This window comes from Ostrinia nubilalis, chromosome 18 (genome assembly GCF_963855985.1).
Source record: "Ostrinia nubilalis chromosome 18, ilOstNubi1.1, whole genome shotgun sequence".
Classification (NCBI taxonomy): Eukaryota; Metazoa; Arthropoda; class Insecta; order Lepidoptera; family Crambidae; genus Ostrinia; species Ostrinia nubilalis.
Window position 1 is genome coordinate 13,706,112 of NC_087105.1, and position 16,977 is coordinate 13,723,088.

At 36.5% G+C, this 16,977-nt stretch overlaps 1 protein-coding gene across 1 annotated transcript in view; it reads left to right on the forward strand.

Annotated features, from left to right (window-relative positions):
- LOC135080782 (nephrin-like) overlaps nt 1-16,977 on the forward strand; it is a 154,440-nt gene that overhangs the window by 84,981 nt on the left and 52,482 nt on the right. Inside the window, exon 3 of the mRNA XM_063975510.1 lies at nt 4,259-4,382. Coding sequence (XP_063831580.1) covers nt 4,259-4,382 — 124 coding nt within the window. The remainder of the gene's footprint in view (nt 1-4,258; nt 4,383-16,977) is intronic.

The window sequence follows — 16,977 nt, forward strand, 5'->3', positions numbered from 1 at the left end:
AACAATAAATTATATTGATATTTTATTTTATTTATTAGGACAACCAACAAGACAAACACGCATTCATGGAAATGAATTAATAACTAAAAGTGCTTAGAACTAAGTGTTGTCTTAATTATCGTAACAACATAAATAACTTAGGGAAAAATATAAGCAAAGACGACTGATCGATAGCATCACAATATAACAGTAAACAACTCGTGATAATTAATTAATATCGGGATAATTTTGTATAGTTTAGTAATTCCTAACCTTAAAAAAGTATAGATAATATTAAATGAAAATAAGACAAAGAAATTCTTCGTGCTTCAACTCTTACGGATCGATACTCAAAAATTAATACAAAATTGTCACATCAATATTTCATAGCTTGTTTAATTACCCATTAACGCAATTTCCAATCAAAACGTTCGGGCAAAAGGCGGAAAAACAAAGGGAACTTTCAATTACCCGAAAACATAATTCAGGGCTTAATCAACGACGAAGGACTTCAAGGTGGTATCTCACTTGGTGGCTACGGTGTCGTTCCAAGCTTTAAAAAACAGTGTGAGCCGAACTCGCACACTGGAAAATGTCCTTATCATCATTTTTCTTGGGTACTTAAAACCGTGCGCTTTCTTTGTAAACGAAATTCCCGTCTGAAGTCTGTAGGTACCCCATATTTTTACGAGTTATTTTTTCTTATGAGGGATGGAACCTTTTAAATAATATTATTACGCGTACACTTTTGTTTTTGTTTTAAAAATTGGAATTAAGTTGAAGTTGGAATGTCCGGTGTCCCTTTTTTGCTTACCCCTTTTGAGAGATATCGAACTCGAGTCGATGTCTCTCCGAAAGGATGCGCGAAGCCACAACAAGGGCTCTCACGGAAGACCAGTTTCTTGGCATGCCCTTACGAGCATGTCAGGATAAATGCTGAGCGGGAGCCTATTGACTCAGTGGCCACTATTTTCTATATTCGTTTTGTGTTGTTATTGTTTATAATTTGTGCTTACTGTGTTCAATAAAGTCTATTTCTTTCTTCTTTCTTTCTTTCTTACACAAAATGTATAGTGCCCATACGCATGTACTTAGATTAATATACCCGTAGGCCTTTCTATCATTTTCAGATACAGATTGCAAAAAACAGAGGAAAAAAAATTCTGCAATTCGATACGGATATTCATTCTTCCAATCCTTTCATAGGCTTTACCTGCAATGCCATATTATGTCCGTAGGATTAGATTTTTTCACAATACCGTGACGTACATTTTAAAACAATGCAGCTTCCCATCGGCAAAAGAGCTCTATGGTTAAATGAAACGAACAAAGAGAAGGTTCTTGCTTTTGTAAGGGAAAAAATTACCATAATTTAGACTTAAAGTATGGCCATTATGGCCATTATGGCCAATTCAAACGTGAACTAAAACTGAATCTATGTTGTTTTTATTAAACGCGTTAATTTCCGCTCCGATTGAAAAATAATTATTTTTGTGTTGTAGCCCATCCATCGAGAAAGGCTTTAGCACTCTTTAAGCTATTTATAACATCACCTTACAGCAATAGGGGCGGAGCAGTAAAGAAAAATTTTGCAAAAACTGGAAATATTATTCAACTTTTTTCACATACAAAGTCGCGGGCCCAGCTAGTATGAAAGATGATTAATTATTAAAACAGCTAAATCACCAGCTGCCGGCAGCCAGCAAAGCTGATTTAAATCCAGACTAAGACTTGGATTTGAATCAGCTTTAGAAGTTAAGCTACCTACCTGAAACGTATTCTTAACTGAAAATTCTCTATTTCCAAGTCTGTTGGCTATGAAATTGTTATAGCAATTATTTCCTTATATTTATACCGCCTTTGGCACAATACCATCATGTTCCTAAAACAAAGAAGTGAAAGTCTGCCAAAGCGTCTTAGTGAGACGTGGCTTCTAACGAAAGGGTCCTAATACTACGTAACAATGACATCGAGACAAAGCAAGCCTTGAGGATGCTAGCAATTATTCATCTTTGAACATGAACGGTTTCGTCTAAGGCTCAAGGAGACACAATGATAGTACATTATTTTCAGTCTGGCACTATTCAGAAACTCCCTATTACAACCCCTAAATACGCAAACAAAGGTCTAGACAACGAATAAACCTGCCTATTAAACATTCTTCCAACATTTGACCCCAGCGGGACTAGACCTGTAACCATAGTTTTGGCATTTCGTAGTCTGGTACGTAAATAATCAGGTGACGTGGATAACAAAGACCCAAAAAAATCTTTATTTGAATAGACTAATTAGCTTACAAATCGTCAAATACTTAGGTACTCTAAGGAGCCTAAATACATCGTCGCTAGCCTCTCTAACTGACGTAACTGACATTTAGCAAAATTTTCAGGCGATTAGACAGATCGATTCGTCTTGCGAAATTGATTAAGATGGTTTAGACAACTCAGTTTCGAAAAAAATGTCAGATACGTCAGTTAGAAAGGTAAGCGACGACATACCTCATTCTTTTTTTGCCCTACCAGCGCTTCGAGGCAAACATTTGGCAAGTGCTGAGAAGAAGCGCCGCAACAAACTCAACCGTAATCGTTTAGAATTGACGTGCGATGATTGGAGAATCTAGTTAGATTTCAAGTTTACGCAGTTTTTCACTGAGCATCGAGTAAGGAAGATTTTGACTATGCGCTTTGAGGCTTCTAAAAATATCCTTAATGAGTTAACATCCCATTTGATGACAAAGTAACCGACTCCTCAGAAGTCGCGAGAGCTCTCTGACCCGTCATTAAATTTCTTTCCGTATCGCCGACCGGACAATACGAGTACATGCCATTCTTTTCACGCGCGTTTTCGATGATTTTGGTTCAAATTCTTTTATCTTCTACAAAAATAATGAGGCCCTCACTCGTAGATCGTTGACAAAGCATCTGAGTTCGCGTCAAATCGCCTAGTGATGATTATTCTTTGTGGGAATCGTTTGCGCGCTCTTTGTGAACATTTGGTGAAAAACCGAATTCTTTTTTTAATAAACTGAGGCGCAAACCATCAGTCTATTGACGTTTTTGGCGCTATTGTGGGATTTCATCAAGCATAGATGAAGTTTTTCTTTATAATCTTAGAATTATTTTAATGTGGTTTTGTGTTGGATAAAAATACGGCTGGGAATGACAAAATAAGTGACTTGCATGTTTTTGTCACCTACTTTAAGAAATTTATTTTCTTTTAAGTCGAGAAACTAAATGGTTTCACTTTTAAAATATTTTCTTTACTTACTGAAATCTCTGAAAGAATAAAGTAGGTAGAAGGTACTACATAGTAAATTTCTCCCTCGGTTGCATTAGACTGAATGAGTTGTTGATATTTGTCAACATCTTATTGAGCAATATTTCAGTTCGGCACAGCCTGTCCAGGACCTAGTACACAAAATACTTTGAAAAATACGCAAAACGCACCCACTCTACTTCACGTGGGGACGCGCCTTAAAGCACCCTGGTCCTTGGACAGATTTGTCGCAGTTAGTTATAAGATATCCGGGTGAAATAGTGGCGCAATAAGTCAAGGAGGGTCAGGGAAATTTGTCACGGATAGGTGAGGGCTCGTTTTATTGCCAGGTATATCACGTGACGTTGTTTATAGAGCTAGGTATGTTTACTCATAGTATTTGTTCTTATGTAGGTAGTGGAGATAAACTATGATAAAATATGTGTATAGTCGTATGACAAGTGACATTATTATTTAAGCTATTGTTTATCAAAAGCCATAACTCCTGATCCTGCGCCGCCCGCATCCAGGCGCTTCCCGCAACCTTCACCAGATCGTTGTTTCATCCTGAAGCCTGGCTACACTACGTCTTCCAGTACTACGTGGTCGCCATTCGAGAATATTTGCCCCAATGATGTATTATTACAACATTGGGGCAAATATTCTCGAATTTATAAATTGTTATCAATTTGTTTACTTATTACCTCTTCATTTCACTTTTGTCTAAAGACGAAATTCCGTTTAGAGGTACTTCCGTCTAGAGGTGATCCTATCTAGAAGAAATTCTTTCTAGAGGTAGTTTCGGGTAAAGATACTTCCGTCAAGAGGCAGTGTCATGTAGAGGTAATTTTGTAAAGAGGCAAATCCTTCAAAAGACGTAATTTCGTGCAGAGGAATTCCGTAAAAAAGTAAATCTGTAAAGAGATAATTTCGTAAAGAGGTAAATCCGTCTAAAGAGGTATTTCCGTTTATAGGTAAGTCCGTAAAGAGGTAAACCCGTCTAAAGAGGTATCTCCTTCCACAGACGTGATCCAAGTGTGGTCGGCGCCGGGCGGCATGACGCGGCTGCCGTGCGACCTGGCCGCGCCCGTCGGCGACGTCGCCATGATGCTGTGGTTCAAGGATGGCGACAAGATGCCTATTTACACGTAAGTTTAATTTGGATTTTAGAGTTTATGCGTTTAGAATAACGCTGTATTTGAATATTACGCGGAGTTCAAACTCAGTTGTCCGCATCAGTGAGAAATCTGTAGCTTATACGTGAGTTTTCACCAAACGCACCCGTTAGCGAGTGCGTAATAAAATCTATGACGATTTTAGTTCTTGAAGGTAGCCGCTTGGGGCGCTAAACAATATGTCATATTCAAGTCATTTTTGACGCAGTCGCTAGCGAGCATGTCATTTTAACCAAAGCTGCAGATCCGTAATTTTTTTATCAGTTTGCTTTTTAGTTCAATTATCCTTATTAACGACAACCTGCCTGCCTGCATCTCACCTGATGGAAAGTAGTGATGATTAGGTCGAAGGTGAATGTGAACTGTAGGTACCTGGGATCTAGCTTAATATCTTTGGTACAGTTCGCCAAAAATGCAATACAACATGATGGATAGTGATGATAAGGTAAACTGGTTAAGAATGCCATAAGACATTAAGTTCGCCTTATGTTCCAATTTATCTGGCATTAAAGATTTAATAAATAATAATTAAATAAGGCCTAAGATGGAAGAGCTGTACCCGGAATCTAGCCTAATGTATCCTAGTATAGCTCGCCAAAACTGCAGTCCATTCGAACGCGGTGGCCATGTGCTCACGTATCGCATTGTCGTGGCTTGATTAACCTATTCACACTGAAACAATAGGCTTATTACTGACGTCACGGACCCAGTGACTATTCCACGTCCGACACAATTTACGGGACGTAGCTTAGGGATGAGCAGTTGTCTCACTCGCACTTATGTAGATATAGTTGTGTCTCTATTTGATAGAAGCGAGAAGCTAACAGACTAAGTGATTATCAAATGACATGGTCCGGTTGTTATCATCATCAGTCATATCAATTATCAACAAGCTCTTTCATTTTGATCAATTAATAAGTGTAATGTAAGAAGCTTTGAAAATCTAAACTCATAATTTATTCCTTAGTCCCGTCTGTGAGACTTATTGAATAAGAATACATGCAGAGTTCCGCAATCAAGCAGAAAGTATATTACTAATGTAGACTGCCTACATTTTTATTGCAACTACATAAAATACCACAGTGCTTAGCTAAGCAGTAAGCAAGTGATTTCCAGCTTAGCAATGCTATTTAATCATCATCATCATCATTTCAGCCATAGGACGTCCACTGCTGAACATAGGCCTCCCCCAATGCTTTCCATGTTGATCGATTGGTAGCGGCCTGCGTCCAGCGCTTCCCTGCTACCTTTACGATTCACACGCTATTTAACCTTTAACCGACGACGTGCGGTCTCACAGACCGCTCTGGATTTTGAAATTTCTGGATTGCAATGTTCTACTTACTCCCGTGTCCCGAGCGTCTCAGTACCTTCGAGTTTAGTTACCCATACGCCATTACAGGTAGTGGTTACATCAATGAGGGCAGTTTTAATAAGATAATTCGATTCAAAGTTCAACAGCGGTCTGTGGGACCGCACGTCGCAGACTACGTAACATTTTTGTACCATACTAAAACTTGCGTTTTTGTTTTAGACGACTGATTTTTTGTAAAAATGATGGATGGATGGGCTATCACAACCTAGAGAAAGACATTCCTTATAATATATTGATATTAGGACATAATATTGTGTAAAAGATGGTAGTATGTAAAAAAATACCGCGGAACGGGTGGTAAAGCAAACAGTGACATGATTCTTGGCTCTGACATGCCAAATCAGCCTGATGTCATTGCACCAGCTGCAAAAAAGACGTACATTTTAGTCCACCCAAATTGAAAACGAAATTATCTTACAGGTGTTACCTATGCATACCGAAAATGCTTGGCATGCGGTAAAAAAATATGTCCAGATTGTGCCTAATGTTTACCCTACGTCAATTTTTTTTTGTGCATGTAATGTACGTGTCATTTATTTTTATTTTATTCATTATGTTCACTATATTTAGGAAAGAGTAAAGTTTTTCATGATTTGGTTAAAATTTACAAGTTTTAAAGATATTATTGAGCTCTAGTGTAATTTCAATGAAATTAAGGGTCAAAAAAGTTTTAGCCATATTTAAATAAATAATATACATCAATTCCTTACAAATTATAAGTATGTTTATTTGTAATACTATAATGTTCTCAAAAAATATAACACCAATATACTTTTAAACAAAAAATGATTATTTTTTGAGTAAACAGTATAGCGGTCCCACAGACCGCACGTCGCAGACGACGTGACAAAAAAATCACGTCGTCGGTTAAAGGTTAATCACTACTAATATTTTACGGAGATACCTACAAAGAAAAAAATATTATTATTATGAGTAGGGCTCGTTAAGTATAAGATAGGTATGTATTTTTAGTTATTTTTTTTTTTCTTTAAAATATGAGGCTTTTTATAAGCACTTTTTAATAGTCTTATCTAATACAGATACTTTTTTTACTTTGGACTATGACAGAGAACGATGTTACTACATTTCCTAGACTATGAAACGCCAGAGGGTGCCTGCCAATTAAAGGTACTGGTGGACGAATTCGAGGCATCCCTTTGTTGGGGTGATTCGGCATTCGGCCTTTGATGAGGTCAGTGTTTAGAAACGCATCACAAGAAGACGGAATGTGTTTTAAAATTGATCAGATAAAAGGATCCGATCAAGTGGAACGGATTAATTTTGTTGCTTGTTCGAGATGTTTCTTTGTTGGTGTTAAGGTTTAAGAATAATAGATACAGTCTATAGTATATTAGTTAGAGTAACATGGAGAAAATAGTGTGATTGAGTGCACGTAATGATGAACTTTTATAAATCAATTAAAAGTTGATTGCAAAATAGAAAGCAGTGTGCTTACCATAAGTTTACGTTAGGTGTGCTCGCTAGCGACTATCTCAGTTTGTATAGAAAACACGCGCGGCACTTCTCACTGACAACGCGTCTGCACGCGGGATTTTTTATATGAAATCACGCGCTCCGCCGCGGAGCGCGGCGCAGTGTGATAACCGCCTTAGTTCTTGAAAGTAGCCGCTGGGGACGCTGTACAATTTGTCATTAACCTAATGTCATTTTTTTACGTAGTCGCTAGCGAGCACACCTAGGTAAACTCGTGGTAATCACACAGGTATATCTATCCTGCTTTCTATTTTGTCTATAGAAAGAGAAAGAATTAAGAAAGTACAGAAAGAAAGCTAAGCAACTTGTCTAAAATAATGGACAACCCATCTTGGGAAATTAAAAGAACTTGAAATGTAACTTAGGGAACTCAGGGAACTACGTTATTACCTAGTTAAGTATTCTTAAGTCTATAATAATATTAAAATAGTTTAACTCTCAGAATGGTTTCCAGAAAAGAATAACTTTCGGTCACATACGAACTGTAGTTGAATTTAGGCAATGAATGGACGATTTAAGTGATATATTCGTATCTTACCGTCCCAAGATATTGGAGTATTATATTTTACTCCGTAAATGCAGACTTGGGACGATATACTCTTTGTCGAGAATAAACTATTTGATATATTAAAAGAATATAATATCTTACTATGTAGGCATTGCGGAAATGTTCATTTTAAATCTACACATCATTTACGTATGCTAGCGGCTTATTTTAATGTACTCGTATGTGAAAATACGACAGCAGAACTTATCAAAATTAAATATTTCTACACAATTATACCCACTAAAACTATTACTACCTTAAAGTAAGTTTTACTACATTTTCCCAAGTGTTTTTATGCGACAAACCAACAGGACAAAAAGCAAAAAGTAATACATCTTTTTTTTTAAACTAGCTAAACATGTGAATGACGTTGCTTAGAAAGTCCGTGGAATAACATAGAGCTCTAGGATTAAAATTGTCTCATAAATGACATTTTACAATATTTTTTCTTCAAAAGAAAGATACTAAGTATTTCCCACGTTACAGTGTCTTATTACTACATACCTTAACAACTGCTTACATAATGTGGTTTAGAAAAAAGGGTATCCTTATACCTTGAGTAAAATCAGGGTATCTGTAATGCGCCCCCATAGTTCTGTTTGCAGACCTCCAATCAGCGGAATGTTCCTATTCCATTAAACAAATGAACCGGAGGAAAGAAAATAATGCGGGTTCAGGGACACAGCGTAGACTCTTTCAGAAGTACTAGTTCATAAATACTTGATTAGACTAACCTCACCTGCATACATGTGGCGAAAAATCATTATACCTACTCGTATAGAAAAATTGGCCATAGTTAAGAGGCTAAGGGTATGTAAGGTTAAGAAGTATGCGAACATTATTTAGGCCTCCCCAAATCATCAGACAAGGGTGGTGAGATCAGGCTAAGTCATTCCTTTTCCCCCTCTCCTTGTCTCTGGTATTAGAGATTATTTAATATCAGAGGCTCCTACAGAAGAGGCTGAATGACTGATGATAATGATAAATTGATTCAAGACCGAAACAGTACTACGTGTATTTAAATAAAATTGTAATACATCGGTTTCTGCAATTGATTCGGGTATTAGTTCCTTGTTTGGACGCAAAAATTCTTCAAGGATATTTTTTGGAGTCTGCTGCTTCAGTTAAAATCGTTCTGCTTCAGTTAAAATCCTTGGAATTTTCTATTTGACCTCTTAACTATTTGATTTGCATATGCAATCATTGTCTAATAGCTCCTTCTTGTGTTCGGCAATTTTGGAGTGGTCTGCATTCATAACGTCAGCAAAAGTTTAGAACGATTTGTATGTACAGTCGACATCACATTAGACTACATTTTTGTTGCAAAACCGATCTTATTACAACTATACATATACGATGTCGCAGAGTTAAGCTTCATGTGCTGTCATCTGTACTTGACTTAAGGTCCTATGTCCCCTAGATGGAGCAGAGGGCGTCCACAACAGTCCTCCATCGCGTTCGGTCTTGAGCTTCGCGTTTGATCTCGCTCCAAGTCTTGCCGATATCATCTATTTTTTCTGTAGTTACTGATGAGGATCTTCTGCACCTATTTCCATTGGGTCCGAGGGTCGGGAGACAGCGAGGGAGCATACATTTGTCATTTTATTTGAACTCTAGGTATTCTCGCTCGGGCGTGGGTGATTTTTTATTATTGAAGCTGGAGCTCTTGTTTATGTAACTAACGATATGAATCTTAGCGACGTTATTTAGTTTTTACTGGTTTTAATATATTCTACATTCTTGTAAACACTTTTGTAATATCTGTAGATTTGAGTTTGTATTTGGTCTCATTATTAGAAGTAGAGGCGTGTATATTGGTTTAAAAAAGAAATAAAGATAAGCTTTATACAAATACGGTTTGTAAAATTCGTTATTTTTGTAACATTGTACCTGAAACCGACATTTTTAAACCGTGTCATAGAGAATGATACCCACTCATGGTTTGTGGTAAATAAAATGCTCCAACTACAGTGAGTACCTACCACTGTAGTTAGAAATACGTTAAATGTTTAACGAATTAGATACTAATTAATTGAAATGTGTAACATTATAACAAAGTTACGGTCTACTAAATTTTAATAAAGAAGCCGCATCAAAAACTATTTTTTCCATATGACAGAACAACACACGAGTGTCATATTACCACAATCTAATTAAAATTCAATCAACCAACTATGAGAACCTTAATCAAAATTTCTACCAGATGCTCCTTAACTTTTAACGTCCCCGTCACACCATTTAGCATTCCCATTCATCCTCACATCAGTCTTCAGTCTTCGGAGACAAAGCCTGTCGTAAAAATGACATGATTAATATAGACCCGGCCATCCGTGAAATATAGTCGCATCACCATACGGTCTAAAACAGACGGTTTACCCGACAGATAACTAATTAGTTGAACATTGATCAAAACGGATCGTGACTGATTAAGGCTGATTGATTAATCATATTCACTTTTGTTTTGGACGTAGTTTTGAAGCTGGGATTAATGGGATGGTGGTAAGATGGGTGATAGTTTGTGTATCTGGTTTTAATGGATGCAGGAAATGTGTTATATCCGTAGCATTACCAAGTGAGTCATATAGTACGACAGCGTCCCATCACAGATTACAAATCTGTATGTCTTTGGTCTGTGATACAATCCGCCATTGCTGCGCTCATTGCTTTCACTGTTATGTACGATGTGTGATTTTTCAACTAAATACTGTTATTAATGGAAATACAGGAAACCTCTGTTCATAAGCGCAGTCTTTTATTATCTGCCAAAGATAACAAAATGGTATCGACTTTATTGGAGATATGGAATTTTGAGCAATTCGCACCCCCCCTGGAACAAGTATGCAAGTCCACTTGTGCGATATTTTTTTTTATTGCACTAAAAAATCAATAAGGAGGTAATACATATTGTCAATTTTTTTCATAATTTTTCTCTTAAAAATGAAGAAATTATGTACGAATATGTAAAATATTGCAACATTAAAATATCTAAATTTCCATAGCAAAAACGAAGTAAATACATTTACACTTAATTGTTTAATAAAATTCCGTATGAATAATAGCATATTAATAGTTACGTACATCTTCCACGAAGATTTTAAAAATTATTTTCGCGTATCTATTGTTGCATACTTATTTTAGGATATTATTTGGTGGGTATCGTGGTGCAAGTTTAGTTGCTTAGTTTTTCCACGAAACTTTTGTGCACATTATGCTGGTAATTTTGTGCAAGTCTAGATGCCTAATTCTTCCACGAAACTTTTATTCGAATAATAATACATAACAATGGATACGTTATTTTCTACGTAGATTATCTTTATGCAAGTCTAGTTGCCTAATTTATTTTACGAAACTTTTGGCGATGTTGTGTTTTATACCGATATTGATACATTTATTTAGATGTAATTTAGTTATTAACAAAGCACAAATTAACTTAGTTTCAGCAGCCTTGATCTAGTTGATCTTATGTGAACGGCTGCAGTATATTGCACTTACAGAGGCATCGCTAAATTTATTATAATTATTATATTTTTACTCGGCCTGCATCTGGCCTTCCAGCAACCTTTATCAGGTCGTCGGACCACCTTGTCGGTGGATGTCCCAACGCTGTGTTTTACGGTACGTGGCCTCCGCTCCATAACCTTGCTGGCCCATCGGCCGTCAGTTCTGCGTACTATGTGCTTCCAACGGTGCGATGTCGAAGTCATTGGGGGAGGCCTATGTTCAGCAGTGGACGTCCTGTAGCTGAAATGATGATGCTGACGTTTTTTTTTCTCTCTATCTATACCAATCTATATCTGTATTTTGTCAATATGAATCAAATCCTGCCGTATCTTAATCCAATCTTTTTCTAATGAGTTACTTATCTTTCTATCCTTATTATTTTTTATCAGCCAAAGTTTTTGTTTTGAAACAAATAAATACTTTCTATTCTATTTCCATTAGAATCTTAGCCATGACAGTACTTGGAGCTAAGCTCCAGCCAAGGGGATCAAAAAGTTTGATCAGATGTATCAGATAAAATGTTACGTTTCATGATTGGTGTTGCAATTTGTGGTATATTCACATTGTATTTAAATCTGTCCTCAAATTCTATTCAACACCCAATGTTTGGACTGTTCCATCAAGGTTCATGAAACTACTTTAGCACTAGCTGATCTTTTGTTGCCTTCTATTGCTGACTTCATAAACTCAACGCAGAACTAGGTAGCAAAAGGTATTTGACCGCAGTTGCATGTGATGTTAAGTGAGATGCAGTATAAGATGGTAGATATCTACCTGTAAGTGCCTATAAGGTCTGCATTATAGTGTTCAGGAGAGAGCAGCAGGCAGCGACCTGTTCGCATTATAGTATTGATGTGTAACCTGGTGGATGGTCATATCAGATGTATTATTATCTGTAAGTTCTCATTAAATTATAGCATTATAACTTCAATTGACCAGTCCGCTCCTGATAAAAGGTCTTTGATATAAAAATATTGTTCTATTATTTTATAGAAATCGGCACTCTTCGGTAATTCGGTCTCCAAATAATGCACTGGTTATCCGAATCATTTTTTGTCACATAAATCTGAAGATCATCTTCATAATGTCATCTATGAAGCAAACACGTTTCATCTCTTTATAATATTTCTCGGGTCTTCTTGCAGCTGAGAACTGCTTGTGGGTTCACTCACAAGCAGTTCGTTATTCAGTGAAATATAAATCGAACCCTAACACGAAGCATCAAATACAATCGTGGGTGTGAGTTGTCTCCGTATTATTCCAGACGACCGCATGAAGTATACTGTCATTCTTGTTTCTTCTTCTTTTTCAGGTAGGTAACTTGTTTTATAAAAAAAAAAAAATGTGTTCGTTAATCTTTTTCAGGTCTGATTTCTGCAACTTTCTTTCTAACTGAACGGACCTCTGTGTGGTTATTTTTTGGGTGTTTTTAAGGGAAAGGAGGCAAACGAGCAGACAAATCACCTGATGGTAAGTGATTACCCGCCGCCCATAGACACCCGCTCCTCGGTGAGTTACAGGTGCGTTGATATTCTTTAAGGTATTAGAGTCTCCTCTTGAAAGATTGTAGATCGTATTGGTCCGCAAATACTGCAAACGGCACTTCATTCCTCGGTTTGGTGTCTGCAAATGGTGATTGTGGATTTTCTGTTTTAAATGGTAATTTTACAACATAAATCTATCTACCGTTACCGTAAAAAAAATGTCCTGAAGCAGTGGTAGGGTTTATACTGGGGAGTGTAAAACTATCAGTGCTTTATAAAAGTCTACTTGCAAAAATAAATGAGTAATATGAGTTTTACGCCCGTTTTCACCATTAATCCCAAATTTTTAAGTGACCCCTATAAAAACAAAATTCCTGTTATGTATTACCATAGGGGTCACTTACAAATTAGGGATTGATGGTGAAAACGGGCATTAGTCCTTTTGATAGCTTGTCTCTCCCTAAAAATGCAATTTCCGAAAATTATAACATTGTTACGCAAAACTATTGTAACATTTTTATTTTGAATAAAGCTATAATTTTAAATACTACCATAAGTAATGTAATATTTCACAAGGTAAAAGTACGTTATCCTTTTTACGAATTTATTTAATTACGAATAGTTCGAGGAAAAACTACGTAAACCACACTTACACGTTGAATGCACGACTAAATCTGAACGCCAATAAATAGTTATCAGCAATAACACCAAACAGCAAGTATTCCTTAACATGTGAACAATGCAATATTCATAATTACAACAACAAGTGTTAAAATTTGTTTCGCGGAATAAGTACGCAACGCTCTTTTTTAAGTTTTTCTCAAAACCTATTAAGTGTATTTTAAATATAAATACATAGGCCCCTCACAGACATTTTTAGCTATCTTTTGATGTATAACACATATTTTTAATAATGGTAATACATTTTTAAAACAGTTTTTTTACGCTCCTGAAAAGTTGGCATTTTTCACTTACGTACTTATTCCAGGAAGGGTGCGAATTTCTGGGTAGTTTAGATTATTAATAATGTTTTTCAACCTCAAGACTATGCACTGTCTAGTGACGTCACATAGTCTTGAGGTTTGTAAAAAAATAAAAATATTTTTTTTTCACACAACCAGTTACATTACTAGTTATAACAAATGGTCAAATTGCTACAGGTAATGTAAAGCTGATTTCAATTACAACTTACAAAGCTTTTGTTTGGTACTCTATACATAAATAGATACTCGTAATTTACTTTGGGAAGAAGTACGTAAATCTATGGCAACTTGAGCATCCAAAATTCAGAATGGAATTTTAAACAGAATAAATAATCAAAAAGTCTTGGATATGGACTTTTGCCTGCAGAGAGTGAAGCTCAATAAATGTTTCTAGCAATATTTTTACACATCACAACAGATAAATGTGTTATTTAGTTTCCGTTGAACGTAACGTTGAAATAGGAAATAGTTTCCCCTGTTCCTTTAAACGCGCAAACAAAAGCCCACACTTCATACGCAGACATTTTTCAAAATTAAATAACGTTTACTGCAATAACTTGAGGCTCCCCAGTAATAAACTGCGATTCAATTACAACAGAAGCCTTCCGAGTACCTGCACTATATTCCGGCGTACGAGCGTGTGATATAAAAATTGCAATGTTTACGCGTACGTGCCGCGAATGGGCAGCCTTAAGTTGGTACAGTCAGGTAAACTTTTTTGTTTTGCTATTGTTGTGACAGAAAATATTACAAAAACTAAATATTCTTAAAAATGGAGGCTTTAAAGGTAGCAGAAAGGCGCTGGGTCCGCCGCTACCAACCGGTCATTATGGAATCATTGGGGGAGGCCTATGTACAGCTATGGACGGCCTATGGCTGAAATGATGATGATGGAGGATTTAAAAATGTTATCCTGACAGAATAATAAACATTAACCAATATTGGAACGACTAAAACATAAAGTAAACACTGCTCCATATTATCATAGTTAAATAGGTGTTATTTTTCAAGAAAATAGTAAGTATAGTCAAATAATACTGCTAGATTTGGAGCAGTTTTGGGCTGACACTGTATAGACAGGTTTGACACGACAAGAAGAAGACACATAAAAAATATCCGTTAACAAATTCAAACAACCCTATAATATGAAATAGGGTTGTTTAAAAACCATCTATCTAACATAAGGATTCCATAATCGTTCTTATGTACAAGCTCGTAGCAGCCTGTTTCGTGCTTAAGGCTATGGCTTTCTAAAACCTAAATCAGATCGTCCGTCCACCGAGCAGGCTTACACTCTCGTCAGTCGAATTTCGCACTACCAAAAGCCGTATTAAGCCGTAAAAAAATAATAAACTAGCACGCTCGTATAAGTAATTAAAGTTTGTTTTCTACTTTCCCTTTGGTGTAATCCTCGGGGTCAATCGGTTTTCATATTAGAGCTCTCGAACATCAAATCAGCTTAGTAGAGGAGTCAGTCAAGGAGTTTGACCCAATTCGTATTCCTGCGGGACCGGCCGAAAGTTGATGCTTAGTACGAATAAATGCTGGGAAAAAGACGGTTATATCTATTTTGAAAAATAAATAGTATTTCAGTTTATATTTTTTTTCTGGCATTAAGAGTCGCAAGTAAGCAAGGCAAGCGAAAGGTCGAGGGTTCGATTCCCACCTTAGACAGTTCGATTCCCACCTTAGCCAGTGCCATTCCCACCTTACGCAGTGCGATTCCCACCTTAGGCAGTTCGATTTTTTCAAGCTATTTTAAAAGTAAATACTTTTTTTTTTGCATGAAATTCTGTCTCTATCGCAAAATGTTCACATGTTTTGTGTAAACAACGTAACATGGCGAATGATAGTTATTATTTGTTTTGATCAAAGGTTATCTGAAACAGAAAGAAGTATTAAAGTTTAAATAATTACGAGTATATTATGCTACTATGGTCGTGTGTATGGTATATAAAAGCTCGTAAAGCAACCAGTAAGCGTCCCTTAAAAAAATTTATGATTATTATCCACTAGCGGCCGCCCGCGACTTCGTACGATTGGATCCCGTTTTACCCCCTTAGGGGTGGAGTTTCGTAAGGATCTTAGTGGATGCCTACGTCATAACATGTCATCTACCTGCATGCCAAATTTCAGCCCGATCCGTCTAGCGGTTTGGGTTGTGCTTTGATAGATCACTATGTCAGTCAGTCAGTCAGTCACCTTTGAATTATATTTAGATAAGAAAGCAAACCAGGAAGATCAATAGTTCCAACAAGTTTCAGAGATGGCGCCCGTCATATTAGGACAAAATGCTGACAGGATTTTTTGTATAAACGTTGAAAACACTATTATTAAACAGCGTTTTAGCCTCATAGGAAACTTTTGTTAATCAAGCTTAGTTCAACGTTACACGAGTAGACCTTGGCTATACATAATTGAGTTGTAAAACCTCCGAAATTGACCTTTAGGGTATACACATATTCCATTCATCGAAATAACCGGTTCTTCAAATATTAATAAGGCCGAGTGTACACTTGTAAGGCGGTCTGAGAAATGTTTGGCCTAGACTCCTTTGTTATTGCCTGGTCCTGGCCTAAGTTAAACAAACGTACGCAAACAGAACATGTGAAATTTCATGATTTATGCGACAATTTTGGATTGGGACAAGGAGGTTGGGGCTGATTAGAAATATTGAAATATTTGTTGGAATGTTCTTACGATATAAACTTTTTACCCTTAGTGCTATATTAGGTAATAATATTATGTACTTTGAGTGTAATAATAATATGCTTGTGTTACGAGCTCGCGTTCCTCGGATCTAGTGTCAGTCAGTCCAACACACTTGAGCTATCGTCGCCAATGTTAAAGGAAACTGTATTTTTTCAGGCAGAACCTGCTTTTTTATAACGCTTAATAGCTCATGAAGTAAGGCTCATTTATTGTTAGGCGACATAATCTAGAGCAAGCTTTTCTTTTCAGCGCCTCTATTTCGAGGCTAGAGTAACGATGAATGTCTTTCACTTTGACAACAGACTATACGAAGTCTAGTCATCAATAAGTCTTTAGTGGCTTTGCTGTTATACAGGGTGATTTTGTTATTAATATCCAAATATTTTTATACTCTATATAACAATTTAACAATACAATTACTTTATCTTAATTTTTTCTTAATTTAAGTATTTTTCGCCTAAAATGTCATTGA